The sequence below is a fragment of the Staurois parvus genome, unplaced genomic scaffold (genome assembly GCF_062004578.1).
Source record: "Staurois parvus isolate SC_StPar_1 unplaced genomic scaffold, SC_StPar_1.0 ptg001036l, whole genome shotgun sequence".
In the NCBI taxonomy this organism is placed as follows: domain Eukaryota; kingdom Metazoa; phylum Chordata; class Amphibia; order Anura; family Ranidae; genus Staurois; species Staurois parvus.
This window is the reverse complement of record NW_028318832.1, coordinates 182,732-195,986: the sequence shown is the minus strand read 5'-3', so window position 1 is coordinate 195,986 and position 13,255 is coordinate 182,732. Positions and strand designations below refer to the sequence as shown.

Here is a 13,255-nt window from a genome sequence, read left to right as displayed (position 1 = left end):
CTCGATTACTGCAACTCCCTCCTCACTGGCCTGCCTCGCCGCTGGCTATCCCCGCTTCAGTCGATCCTGAACACGGCAGCCAGACTCATTCACCTCACCAACCACTCTGTTTCCGCCACCCCCCTCTGCCAATCCCTCCACTGGCTTCCGATTGCCCAACGGATCAAATTCAAAATCCTAACACTGACATACAAAGCCATCCACCATACTGCCCCGAACTACATCACTGACCTAATATCCAAGTACCGCCCAGCACGCACACTCCGCTCCTCACAAGACCTCCTTCTCTCTAGTTCCCTGGTCTCCTCCTCCCATGCCCGCCTCCAGGATTTCTCCAGGACATCGCTTATCCTCTGGAACTCCCTACCCAAATCAGACTATCACTTACTCTCCTCTCATTTAGGCGCACCCTGAAAACCCACCTCTTCAGGGAAGCCTACCCCACCCCCTGCTAATTGCCGACCTCCTCCACTCTTCCTACCACTCCATTCCCCACAGCTTTCTCCTCCTGTGCCACCATCCCCTCCCTCCTAGATTGTAAGCTTGAAAAAGCAGGGCCCTCGAACCCCTCATGTATCACATTGTATTGTTTTCATACTGTTGCATGTTCTGTCTCCCTTTGTAATGTACAGCGCTGAGCGAACTGTTGGTGCTTTATAAATACTGTATAATAATAATAACAACAACCCTCAGAGTCCCATGTAAGATCCTTCATATCAAGCATAGAGATCCGACACCGTCCATCATATGTCCGATCTGTAATATGCACCGAGGTCACTTCCATGCATGCAATAATGGGAGTTATGATCTATACCTGTCCTCCCATATTAATGACAGGAAGAAGCTCCTCTCCCAGCGGAGGTACAGATGAGGCAGATGACAGGCAATCATTAGAACCCTTCAGAGAACCTTCCTGTGTCCTGTCATCTGTGTCTCTTAACCAAAAAGAAGCTTCCTTGATATACACATTTTTCCCATTCAGTACAATGACAAGCACTTCACTCCACATATGTACCCAAACACAGGTTACCCCAACACAACAAAGGGAAGGTCATTACCGCGTACATATATTAACATAGTAAGGAGTCCTTGGCTATCCTTTTGGTGTGTAAAATATGCACTTCATCTGGCCCACTATGAATGCCAACCTCACATCCATGAATGTATATACAGTACATTTCCTCATATTATATATATATAGTTATATCTATGATACACACTGTGTATATGCCTACAACATGTAGGCAGTAAGTCTCATTTCTCAGGAATGAATCTCATTTCTCTGTAAGTGGATGCACTTTATATGGCACCTCTCAGCCATTTGCAGTTTCTGTTCTTCACGTAACTATACTGAGAAGAGTAGAATGTTTCATTGGTTATCCTGATTTAGAAATGCCTGTTGAGTTTCTGTAGATCTTCTCTTGCTTTGTATTAAACTTTTAGAAATACTTCTTTTACACTTCTGTGTGGAGAGCTGCTTTATTATTATTATTATACAGTATTTATAAAGCGCCGATAGTTCGCTCAGCGCTGTACATTACAAAGGGGGACAGAACATGTGACAGAACAATACCAATACAATGCAAAACATGAGGGGATCGAGGGCCCTGCTTTTTTGAGCTTACAATCTAGGAGATTGTTATTTCCTCATATCCGGTGGTAAGAGATAAACGAGGACAGGTTGGGCTACAGACAGACAGAAATTGATTGTATCCCCTCGTAAATCACCTTATAATGTCTATACTGCCCAACAAAACTTCTGCCTGGATGAGTCCCTCATTAATTTTTCTGGCCGCCTTGCATTCAAACAGTATCTCCCCAGCAAGTGTACCAGATCTGGGGTCAATATGTAGAAGACCTGTGAGATGGCAACAGGCTATACATGTCATTTTCAGATTTACAAGGGAAAAGATAGTCACGTGGAGTCCCCCAGATGCCTAGACTACATGGCAAGATAGTTTGGGACTTGGTGTCCAAACAGCAGGCAGGAACATAGTCCAAAAAAAGGTCTTGGGTCATTACAGGCAGCAGGCAGAGATATGGTCAGCACAGCCAATGAACTGGTTCAGGTAGCAGGCAGGAGCATGGTCCATAAAAAGTCCTGGGTCCATACAGGCAGCAGGCAGAGATATGGTCAGCACAGCCAATGTACTGGTTCAGGTAGCAGGCAGGAGCATGGTCCATAAAAAGTCCTGGGTCCATACAGGCAGCAGGCAGAGATATGGTCAGCACAGCCAATGAACTGGTTCAGGTAGCAGGCAGGAGCATGGTCCATAAAAAGTCCTGGGTCCATACAGGCAGCAGGCAGAGATATGGACAGCACAGTATTGGTCCAGGCAGCAGGAAGGAACATCAGGCTTAAGGCCTCAGTCACGTAAGACCCGGCCACAGGGGTAGAGGCTTTATCCTACCCAATCACTTCAAAGCCTCCGGACTAAGAGACTCTGATCCAGGAATTACAAATCCCGGTTGTAAGGAGATGTATCTTTAACCCCTTCCCTACCGGGCACTTATACCCCCTTCCTGCCCAGCTCAATTTTCAGCTTTCAGCACTGTCACACTTTGAATGACAATTGTGCGGTCATGCAACACTGTACCCATATGAAAATTTTTATCTTTTTTTTTACACAAATAGAGCTTTCTTTTGGTGGTATTTACTCGCCGCTGGGGGTTTTTTGCACTATAAACAAAAAAAAGCAAAACAATTGAAAAAAAAAAGGTTTTCCTTTGTTCCTATTATAATATTTTGCAAACAGTTAATCTTTCTCCTTCACTGATGTGCGTTGATGAGGCTGCACTGATAGGCAGCACTGATGGGTTCTGATAAGCAGCACTGATAAGAGGCACTGATGGGCACTAATGGGTGGCACTGACTGATGGCACTGACTGGTGGCACTGGTGGACGGCACTGAAGGGCACTGGTGGGTGGCACTGGTGGCCATTGATGGGCACTGGTGGGTGGCACTGCTACAATTTCTGGTTATTGGCAGTACTTTCCTCATGTTTTGAAAGTGTGAGGAAAGTGCAGTCGATAACTGGCAACTGTATTTCCCGGTGATCTGCTGTGTCATTGGGCACGGCTGATCACATGGTAAAAGGCTGCTGTGATTGGTAAAAGATTGCTGGGGTCACGCGGGAGGGCGTGTTCTGGGAGGACGTCATATGACACCCTCCCAGAACTGGCCAGCCGCAGTGAAGCCGTCATTCAGCAAGTGGTTAAACTGGCATCCATTCTATATAATGCCTCCATGTTAGATATGGAACAGCTTAGGTTTTGTTTCTCAGGAATTTTCTCTCATTTCTGTGTAAAGGGAAATATCTTATATGGGGCCCCTCAGCTTCTGTAGTTTCTGTTTTCACATAACTATACTGATAAGAGTGTAATGCTTTATTGGTTATCCTGACTAAGAGACGTCTATTTTGTTTCTGTATATTACCCCGAACACATCGGATTACACTTCAGAAATACGGCTGACAACACTTCTGTGTCAATGGCTTTATTTCCCCGGATCCGGTGCTAAAGAGGAGCGAGGACAGGTTGGCTACAGACAGACATCAGTCCTATCACCGGTGACAACCAAAAACTGGTTCTCTCTACTCTGAAGCCCCTCACATATGTGAGACCCCGGTGTTATCTTGCACCCATTACTACAGTAGCATGGCAAAAGACCAGTTCAAGCGTCAGGCAAAAAACATGGCCGATTAACAGGCCGAGGTCAGTGCAGGTGGAAGGCAGAAACGTGGTTTAGAAACAATCCAGACGGCAGGCAGAGGCATAGTCAGTAACCAGGCCAGGGTCAGTCAACGTGGAAGGCAGAGGGATGGTCCAAGGCTGCAGACAAATATTCAGCATGAAAACATAAAAAGCAGGGTGCAGCGCTAAAATATCCACTTATAAAATCTCGTAATATCTCACATAAATGAAATAGACATGCTTTATCCAAAATATGTCATATAATCAGAAATATAATAATAAGTCCAGTGACAATGTGCAGATAAATTGCCACTAAGGAGTGACCAATAAAGTGAATAGTGCCGGACACATCAACCCAACATAGTTCACAATGAAGGTGCATAGGAGATCTCTGATGATCTTCAAAATCCAGTAATTAAATCCAATATGGTGATGTGAAAATACTGTGAAAAGATTGCGCACTCACCAGATACGCAACCAAAATGCGCATATAGAGATGATAACCTCATCACACTGGAAATCTTTATGTGGGTCAGGTCTGGTCCGGTCTGGTACCCCTCACTGCCTGGTACACACTGGCACACTAGGAGAAGCTGCCCTGCAGATATAGACAGCTCACAAGGAGCCCCAAAAAACAGAGGAGGCCAAAGAGTGTAATATTCTTTTGACAGGAACCGTTTATTCCATATGTACCTGTCACGGAGTGCCAGTGCCTCTCCCATCCCCCGCCATATCCCTCCACCCCTCCCTCCCCCCTTGCACATTCCGATGTCCATGTAGCTTCCATGAATGGTGGTGGGCCGGCCGTTGCCGAGGAAACCCGGCCGCGTCCCACATGGTTTTTTAAATAGACTGGCACAGGAATCAGCTGCCCTCTTTGTTCCTGTGCACACTGCTGGAATCATCTTGCTTCATCCGCTGAATGTCCCAGGGTGGGAGTCTCTGCAGCTCTGCATGAGCCCCCTCTTCCAAGGTCAGACCCCGCGGCCATGCTACCCCCGCTGCTGTTCCTGGCCACTGTGAGGGCCCCTGCCTGCTGGTCACAGGGCCCTGGAGAAGCCGGCCGCTGTGAGGGCCCCTGCCTTCTGATCGCTGGGCCCCTGGAGAAGCTGGCCATTGTGAGGACCCTTGCTGCTGATTGCTGGGCCCCTGGACAAGCTGGCTGCTGTGAGGGCCCCTGCCTGCTGGTCACTGGGCCCCTCGAGAAGCCAGCCACTGTGAGGGCCCCTGCCTTCTGATCGCTGGGCCCCTAGAGGAGCCAACTGCCGTGAGGGCCCCTGCCTGCTGGTCGCTGGGCCCCTGGAGGAGCAGGCTGCCGTGAGGGCCCTTGCTGCTGATTGCTAGGCCCCTGGAGGAGCCGGCTGCTGTGAGGGTCCCTGGAAGCCGCCTGCTGCTGAGCGTCTGCATGTCACCTACCGTGATTGTCCCTAGAAGCCATGAACTGCCTGTGGTGTGCGCCCAGACTACCCGTGTCCTGAACTGTCCCTGTTGTGTGCACCGACCTTCCCCGTGTCCTGAACTGTCCCTGTTGTGTGCACCGACCTTCCCCGTGTCCTGAACTGTCCCTGTTGTGTGCACCAACCTTCCCCGTGTCCTGAACTGTCCCTGTTGTGCACACAGACTACCCGTGTCCTGAACTTTCCCTGTTGTGCACACAGACTACCCGTGTCCTGAACTGTCCCTGCTGTGCGCACCGACCTCCCCCGTGTTTTGAACTGTCCCTGCTGTGCGCACCGGCCACCCGTGTTTTGAACTGTCCCTGCTGTGCGCACCGGCCACCCGTGTTTTGAACTGTCCCTGCTGTGTGCACCGGCCACCCGTATTTTGAACTGTCCCTGCTGTGTGCACCGGCCACCCGTATTTTGAACTGTCCCTGTTGTGTGCACCGACCACTTGTGTTTTGAACTGTCACTGCTGTGTGCACCGACCACCCGTGTCCTGAGCTGGCCCTGTAGTGCCCACAGACCACCTGGGTTAGGAACTGCCCTACTACACGCCTAGACTACCCTTACTTGAACTGCCCCATGGCGTGCCCGGAGTATAGCTACCTGTGATGCCCCTGAGTGCTTGAGCCATCGCTACCCGTTGAGTCCCCGTGAACCCGATGTCCCTAGAAAGCTGGGTGGGAGCTGTACCAGGCCAGACGCCACAGCTAGAGTCCCATTGAGTCCCCAAGACCCCTGTCCAGGGGTAGGTTGCCCGCCTGTTGCTCGAGTCTCCAATCCGCTGTCCAGTCATGGAGGGAGCTCAGCTGAGGCCCCAAGCCCAGGGAGGAGATTGCCTGCCTGTTGCCCGAGACCCCTGCCCAGGGGTAGGTTGCCCGCCTGTGGCCCGAGTCCCCAATCCGCTGTCCAGTCATGGAGGGAGCTCGGCTGAGGTCTCAAGCCTGGAGGGAGATTGCCTGCTATTGCCCGAGACCCCTGTCCAGGGGTGGGTTGCCTGCCTGTCGCCGAAGACCCCCCGTGCCCGGAATCGTCCCTAGTTTGCGAACACATCACCCTCCCTGCCATTTCCCCATTGAGTGTCTGTCATTTTGTTGTTTCAATAAAGCTTTGTGTGTTCCCATCTTCTCCGTGTGCTCTGTCCTGCCTACGCTTCTGTAACAGTACCATACAAAACAATAGGGACAAAACCACTGACCATGTGTAAAGATGAGGATGGCCGCTGGGGATCTCCAGGCGCCGGTGGCGTGACGTCACCCCCTATGACTACGTGCCATTGCACGAAATGCGCCAGAGAGGGACTACAGCGCTGTGACGTCATGCTGCCGGCGCCAGGAGAGCCCCGGCTGCCATCTTCATCATATGTATACCACAGTCTGTAGACGCTATAACTTACACACAACCCAATTAATATACAATTACTGGGATTTATTGTATCAAAGTCATGTAGCAGAATATATTTTGGCCAAAACTTATGACAAATTTTAGTTTACTGGATTTTTTTTTATAACCGAAAGTAGAAAATATTGTTTTTTTTTAAATTATCAGATTTTTTAATCTACAGGTGAAACTCGAAAAATGAGCATATTGTGCAAAAGTTCATTTACTTCAGTAATGCAATTTAAATGGTGAGAGCGACTCCAGCCTCAGTCCACTCCTTGTGAAAGTCCCCAACACTTTTGAATGGCCTTTTCCTGACAATCCTCTCCAGGCTGCGGTCATCCCTGCTGCTTGTGCACCTTTTTCTTCCACACTTTTCCCTTCCACATAACTTTCTATTAATGTGCTTTGATGCAGCACTTTGGGAACATCCAACTTCTTCTGCAATGACCTTTTGAGGCTTTCCCTCCTTATGGAGGGTGTCAGTGATGGTGTCAGGCCAGCAGTCTTTCCCATGATTGTGATTCCCACTGATCCAGACTGAGAGACCATTTAAAGGCTCAGTGAGATCGATGACGCGGCGATAGTGAGAGCGATGACGCGGCGATAGTGAGATCGATGACGCGGCGATAGTGAGGGAGAGGACGCGGCGATAGTGAGAGCGATTTATTTATTTAGCATTGATAGACACAATGAAAAGACGTCATCATGCCAGAGAAGTGTTAGTGAGCATTGCTTCCTCCTTCAGAATCACACGTGAGAACGAGCCCTAAGGGTTTGTATTGGATCCTATTTCCTGCTTGTTATGGATAGGGATGTTCATTCCATATGTACAAAGCCTGCTCACAGGTCTACTTCAAGGAGAACCCCAAATCCCATGGAGGAGATCACAGAGAGAAAGATTCCCTCAGAGAGGAGAAGACATGAGAAGAGGAAGGTGATGGAAGATTCTACATCGGTGAGGATGGAGGACACCCAGAGATATCAGGAACCACCGAGAGACGGGAACAATCACAAGACGTCACATCACTGCAGGATCACAGATCTCACTTACCGTAATGTCTGAATTTTACTCTCCGGGTTCATCAGAAAGGAAAGATCAGCAGGATCCGATTCATCTTCTGAGGAGGAGGACACTTCATCATCTTCTGCTCTGTCCTCTCCCGGACAATCTTTACTGGAAATATTACATAAGAGAAACCTGAAACCAACAATGAGACAATAATTACCACCAGGAATGTATGACCTCTGACAACACGATAACAATGTAACACCCAACATTTCCCTCCCACATGGCTGCCTTCCCTCCGGCTCTACACTCTCATGCTGGTCCTGATGTCATTGGTGGCTATGACCGATCTTTGAAGTCACACTCTAGACAAAACGTTCGATGCCCCTGATATATATATATATGTACTGTATATACAGGATCTCCGGACTACCTACACAAGAGGTTCCATTCATCAACACATTCTGGGAAATCCTGGAACACCACTTTGGTTAACATATACAATGCAGTCCAGACATTCCCATCTCCGCCCACTTCTGCAGACAATTGGTCCCTCCAATGTTAGGGTGATGATGTCACACCCCTGGAATTATTTCCCTCCCCCAGATCTCTGAACACTAAGCTTTCCCTCCATTGGCTGGACACACCCATTCCTGTCCACCAATGAATGACTCGCAGCTCACACCTGACCCGGCAGGAGGAGGGCGATAGGTCAGTCGGCACCACTGCTGAACACTGGACAACCTCTACGAGGTGCAGACACACTGGGGAGGTCATAGAATCTATTGATGGGACATAATATCCCAATACTGGGGGCTATGAAGTGAGATGGGAGGGATTGCAGTCATCATTCCCCTCCCCCACTCATCTCCCCCCATACAGGTTTAGGGGAACCCTCTATATGTGTCCTGATAATAACAAGACCCCCGCTATCATCCTTTCATGTTGGGGGTCTGTGCTGTATATTGGAAGATAGGAAAAGGGGGAATGAAGAGGGAACCTTCCGGACGAGTTTCTCACCATTTCACAAGAGATCGACCTTTGGACAGATTTGTGATTTATTATCTCCACACAGCCTCGTCCTTTATACTGGATTTAATGGAGAGATTGGAGATTGGATGGTGTGTGTGCCCTAGAAATCATTGTTGGGGCGATTATTTATAGAAGGGCCCTGTGAATGGCTCAATATTCACACAAAAGTCACAAATCATCTCTGTGATGTGTGGAATCTGTGTGAAATGTTGCCTTTTAGCCTTTTAGAGGGTGAATGTGACATTCCCTAACATTCGATCAGAAGAGAAAATCGCCCCAATTACATTCAACCTGAAGAGTTAGAGAAGATTTTATCTCCAGTCATAAGAAGAGAGTGAATCCGGAAAATACTGCATTATGGCCACTAGATGGAGCTGATGGTCAGAAGACATAAATATTAAGTGTACTGAATCGTCTACTACAGAGATCGATCTCCTATACAGGACATACAATGTGCAGACATCGATCTCCTATACAGAACATACAATGTACAGAGATCGATCTCCTATACAGACCATACAATGTACAGAGATCGATCTCCTATACAGAACATACAATGTGCAGACATCGATCTCCTATACAGGACATACAATGTACAGAGATCGATCTCCTATACAGGACATACAATGTACAGAGATCGATCTCCTATACAGACCATACAATGTACAGAGATCGATCTCCTATACAGAACATACAATGTACAGACATCGATCTCCTATACAGGACATACAATGTACAGACATCGATCTCCTATACAGACCATACAATGTACAGAGATCGATCTCCTATACAGGACATACAATGTGCAGACATCGATCTCCTATACAGAACATACAATGTACAGAGATCAATCTCCTATACAGAACATACAATGTGCAGACATCGATCTCCTATACAGAACATACAATGTACAGAGATCAATCTCCTATACAGAACATACAATGTACAGAGATCAATCTCCTATACAGGACATACAATGTACAGAGATCGATCTCCTATACAGAACATACAATGTACAGAGATCAATCTCCTATACAGAACATACAATGTACAGAGATCAATCTCCTATACAGAACATACAATGTACAGAGATCAATCTCCTATACAGAACATACAATGTACAGAGATCGATCTCCTATACAGAACATACAATGTACAGAGATCGATCTCCTATGCAGAACATACAATGTACAGAGATCGATCTCCTATAGAGGACATACAATGTACAGAGATCAATCTCCTATACAGAACATACAATGTACAGAGATCGATCTCCTATACAGGACATACAATGTACAGAAATCGATCTCCTATACGGAACATACAATGTACAGAGATCGATCTCCTATACGGAACATACAATGTACAGAGATCGATCTCCTGGATTCGGTATGGCGGTTCCCTCTGCAGTATGGGATCCATGACACTGCCAGTGGGGAGCTCAGGAATCTCCATACACGGAGCTCAGCTCTTCCACACATTATTCGCTCTTCTGGTCGAATGTTCTTAGGACAATGTTCTCTTAGGATGGAATGTCAGGGAATGTTACATTCACCCTGTGAAAGGCCACAGATGGAAGCTGACATCTCACACATATTACAAACATTGCCGGGAATTTTGGTGACTTCGGCACAAATTGTAAATCCTTCACACAAAGACCATCTTTTTCTCCTCCAGATCCTCTGCTACAAGTACATGCAGAGTTTTGGGGGATGGGGTACATGTGGGTGACATGTGATCATGTGTGTGATGAATGGTATAATTGGGGGAGGGGCAGGGAAAGGGTTAATCTGATGTAAATGGTGGGATTCTCCCAGAAGTCCTGTATCAGGTGATATCTGTGGATCGGCCATTTAGCTCTGGTTCTCACTCTCCTGACATGAAAGTCGCAGCGACTTCCATCTCCACTTTGCTCTCCAACTTCCTGGTGACCAGGGGTCACTTCAGGGCCACTTTACTGAGAAGAAGCGCAAACACAACACGCATTGCCACATGTTTCACAATGCACAGCAACGCATGTGTTCTCTTGTGGGCTGCTGTGCTGTTCAAGTGAATGGGCTTCACCATACGAGATGTATGTTTACACATGAAAAATGCAGAAAAATGTGCGCAGCACCTGCGTGTCTTTTACGCTCAGGTGTGAATGGGATGTGCTTGGGAGGAAGTTTTTAGGCAACAAGGATGACCAGGGAGGAGAGGTGAGGGGTAAATAAAGCACTGCCTCAGAAGTCGCAGCAAAGTCACCACAAAGATGAAGACAAATGTATGACTTGCTGGTGATTTTACATTGAAGTCTATGGGAGGCGTGAAGCTCAAGAATCACCCAAAAGTAGAACAAGAAGTATTTTTTGTTGTTGCAGCGACTAGAGGTGCAGCAATTAAGAGAGAACCCCATAAAATCTGCGTGTTTTCATTTCACCTGCGACTTTACATGTCACCAGAATGTCGCTGGAAAGATCCCACCAGTGTGACCCAGGGCAGAGGACTGAGGAAAGAATGAGTTCCCAGGACTTCTAACACGTGTGGTAGATGGAGAACATGTCTGATAATCCCCGTTATACTGTATGCAGGTTCCTGCCCATTCTCTACATTCAGTTAGGATATCCTCACACTCACTTACCAGACCTCCTGACACCTGTGTAGGAATGGAGACAGCATTTTCTGGCACTCTGGATCCACAGGGAGCCACGCAAAAGATAAAGACTGAAAAGTTTCTCTCTTCAAAGCCTTCAAGCAATAGCTCAGCTGCTTGGAATAATTACTTTTCATCAAGAAGCGATCAGTAGATGAGCCCCCCAGCTTCAGACGTGAACAACCAGACATGACGCTCCTAATGAAGTCCTCATCCTGAGTCTCATACAGACAGAAGATGGTCTGAGTATAGAGATTCCGATCAATGTCCTTCTTGGCCCATTCCATCACGGCAGGTCTGGCTCGGAGTGAGATGTTGATTCCTGTGATCTCTGAGAATGTCTTCACCTGATCTTCATTTAGGAGACCAAACAGGAATTGTACAGCTAATGATAAATGTGAGTCATCGGAAATGAGGCCACGGAGTGATTCCCCTTCACAGATCTCCGGGAGGAAAGTACCTTCCATAGACCCATCATCCAGCCCATAATACAGAGCAGCAAGGAACTCCTGTACACTCAGGTGGATGAAGCTGTAGCAGGTCTGGGTGCGGACGTCCCAATGAAAGATGTTCTCATTCAGAAATACAGACTCCACCTCAGACAGAGAAAGTCCATGTCTTTCTAGATCTTTCTTCTCAAATAAGATTTGTTGCTGCAGAACTCCCTGATTGGCCAGAGCACACAGCTTCTTCAGACAGGTTTGTTTCCTGCGTACAGACTGCTCCTTGCTGTGATGGGTTATTAGAACCTCCAGGTAGAGAAGGTAAATTGAAGTCGTCGTTTTACACTGAATTAAACCCAAATCTTTTTCTATTTCTTGTTTCATTACAGTGCAGACAATCCAGCATGTGATGGGGACGGCACACATGGTGTACAGAACTTCATTGTCTTTTATTATACCGAGAACCTTGTCTGCATCTTCCTTATTTCCAAAGAATTGACGGACATATTCCTCTCGATCATTCCTTGTAAATCCCTGGATTTCCACATTGTGAGGATCATCAATGAATGTGTTAAGTTTCTTCATGGCCAGTGACCTTGTGGTGATGATCAGAGAAGAATGTGGGAGAACCTGTCTCCTGAGCAATCTTTGGAGAATTATTTCCTTGTGGTTTTCTTTTAAAACGTCATGACAAACCTCAGATTTCTCCTCCAGAGTCCATCTCAGCTCATCAAACCCATCAACTAGAAAGAGAAGTTTTCTTTGACTTTCAGGATCCTCTAGAAGAGAAGCCAGGTCATCTGAACTCTCTAGTCCGCAGGCTCTGGATAAAAGTCCCACAAGACTTATGTTTCCAGGGATGGTGTTGATTTCTCTACAGCTCAGATAAAACAGAAAGTCAAACTTGTCTTGGTAGAGATTCCCAGAGGCCCAGTCCAGCATGATCTTCTTGGAGGTCATTGTTTTACCAATCCCAGCAGGTCCTTCTAACACCACAATCTTAGGGATACAACCAACTTCATCAGGGTCAAAGAGGGCCTGGATTGTGGTTGGGGAGGATCCATCAGAAGGTCTTTTCTCCATGGTCTGTAGATGTCTTCTGCCTGAACTCCTTAGTTCTTGTTCTGTTCCCTTTTTTTTCTGGGGTCCTTTTCTCATTGGTAACTTGATGTATCTTTTCTGTAGATGAACAGTCTCCCCCCTACAGGAATTATATTCTTTAATCTTCTGGAATGCTTCTTTCATAGACACTTTGTGTTTCTTTCTGAAGTCTTTATGAGAGAAAGTAAAATATTTTATTCCTCATACACACATGAAATAGTATTTATACAACAGAGTTGGGAATATTATATTCTAACTAGAAACCCAAAGAGTGGAACCCTAACAGAAGATATCTCATGAAATACTGGAGGATTGTGGAAGCATCCAAACTATGGACACACCAGCCAGAGCAGAGGAGCAAAGAGAAACCATGAAGGGTCCCCCTGACCACTGGGGCCCTTTCTATTGGCCTTGGGGCCCTTTCTATTGGTCCTGGGGCATTTTTCACTAACTCCCATCATGGGGCCTTTTATAAGCCCCGGTTCACACTGCTGCCACTTATGTGCCGTATGACACAAAGTC

General features: G+C 47.0%; 1 protein-coding gene across 1 annotated transcript in view; it reads right to left on the bottom strand.

Annotated features, from left to right (window-relative positions):
- LOC149441018 (NACHT, LRR and PYD domains-containing protein 3-like) overlaps positions 1-13,255 on the bottom strand; it is a 116,015-nt gene that overhangs the window by 29,941 nt on the left and 72,819 nt on the right. Inside the window, exons 5-6 of the mRNA XM_089657854.1 lie at positions 11,178-12,903; positions 7,571-7,717 (exon numbers count right to left, since the gene is read on the bottom strand). Coding sequence (XP_089513980.1) covers positions 7,571-7,717; positions 11,178-12,903 — 1,873 coding nt within the window. The remainder of the gene's footprint in view (positions 1-7,570; positions 7,718-11,177; positions 12,904-13,255) is intronic.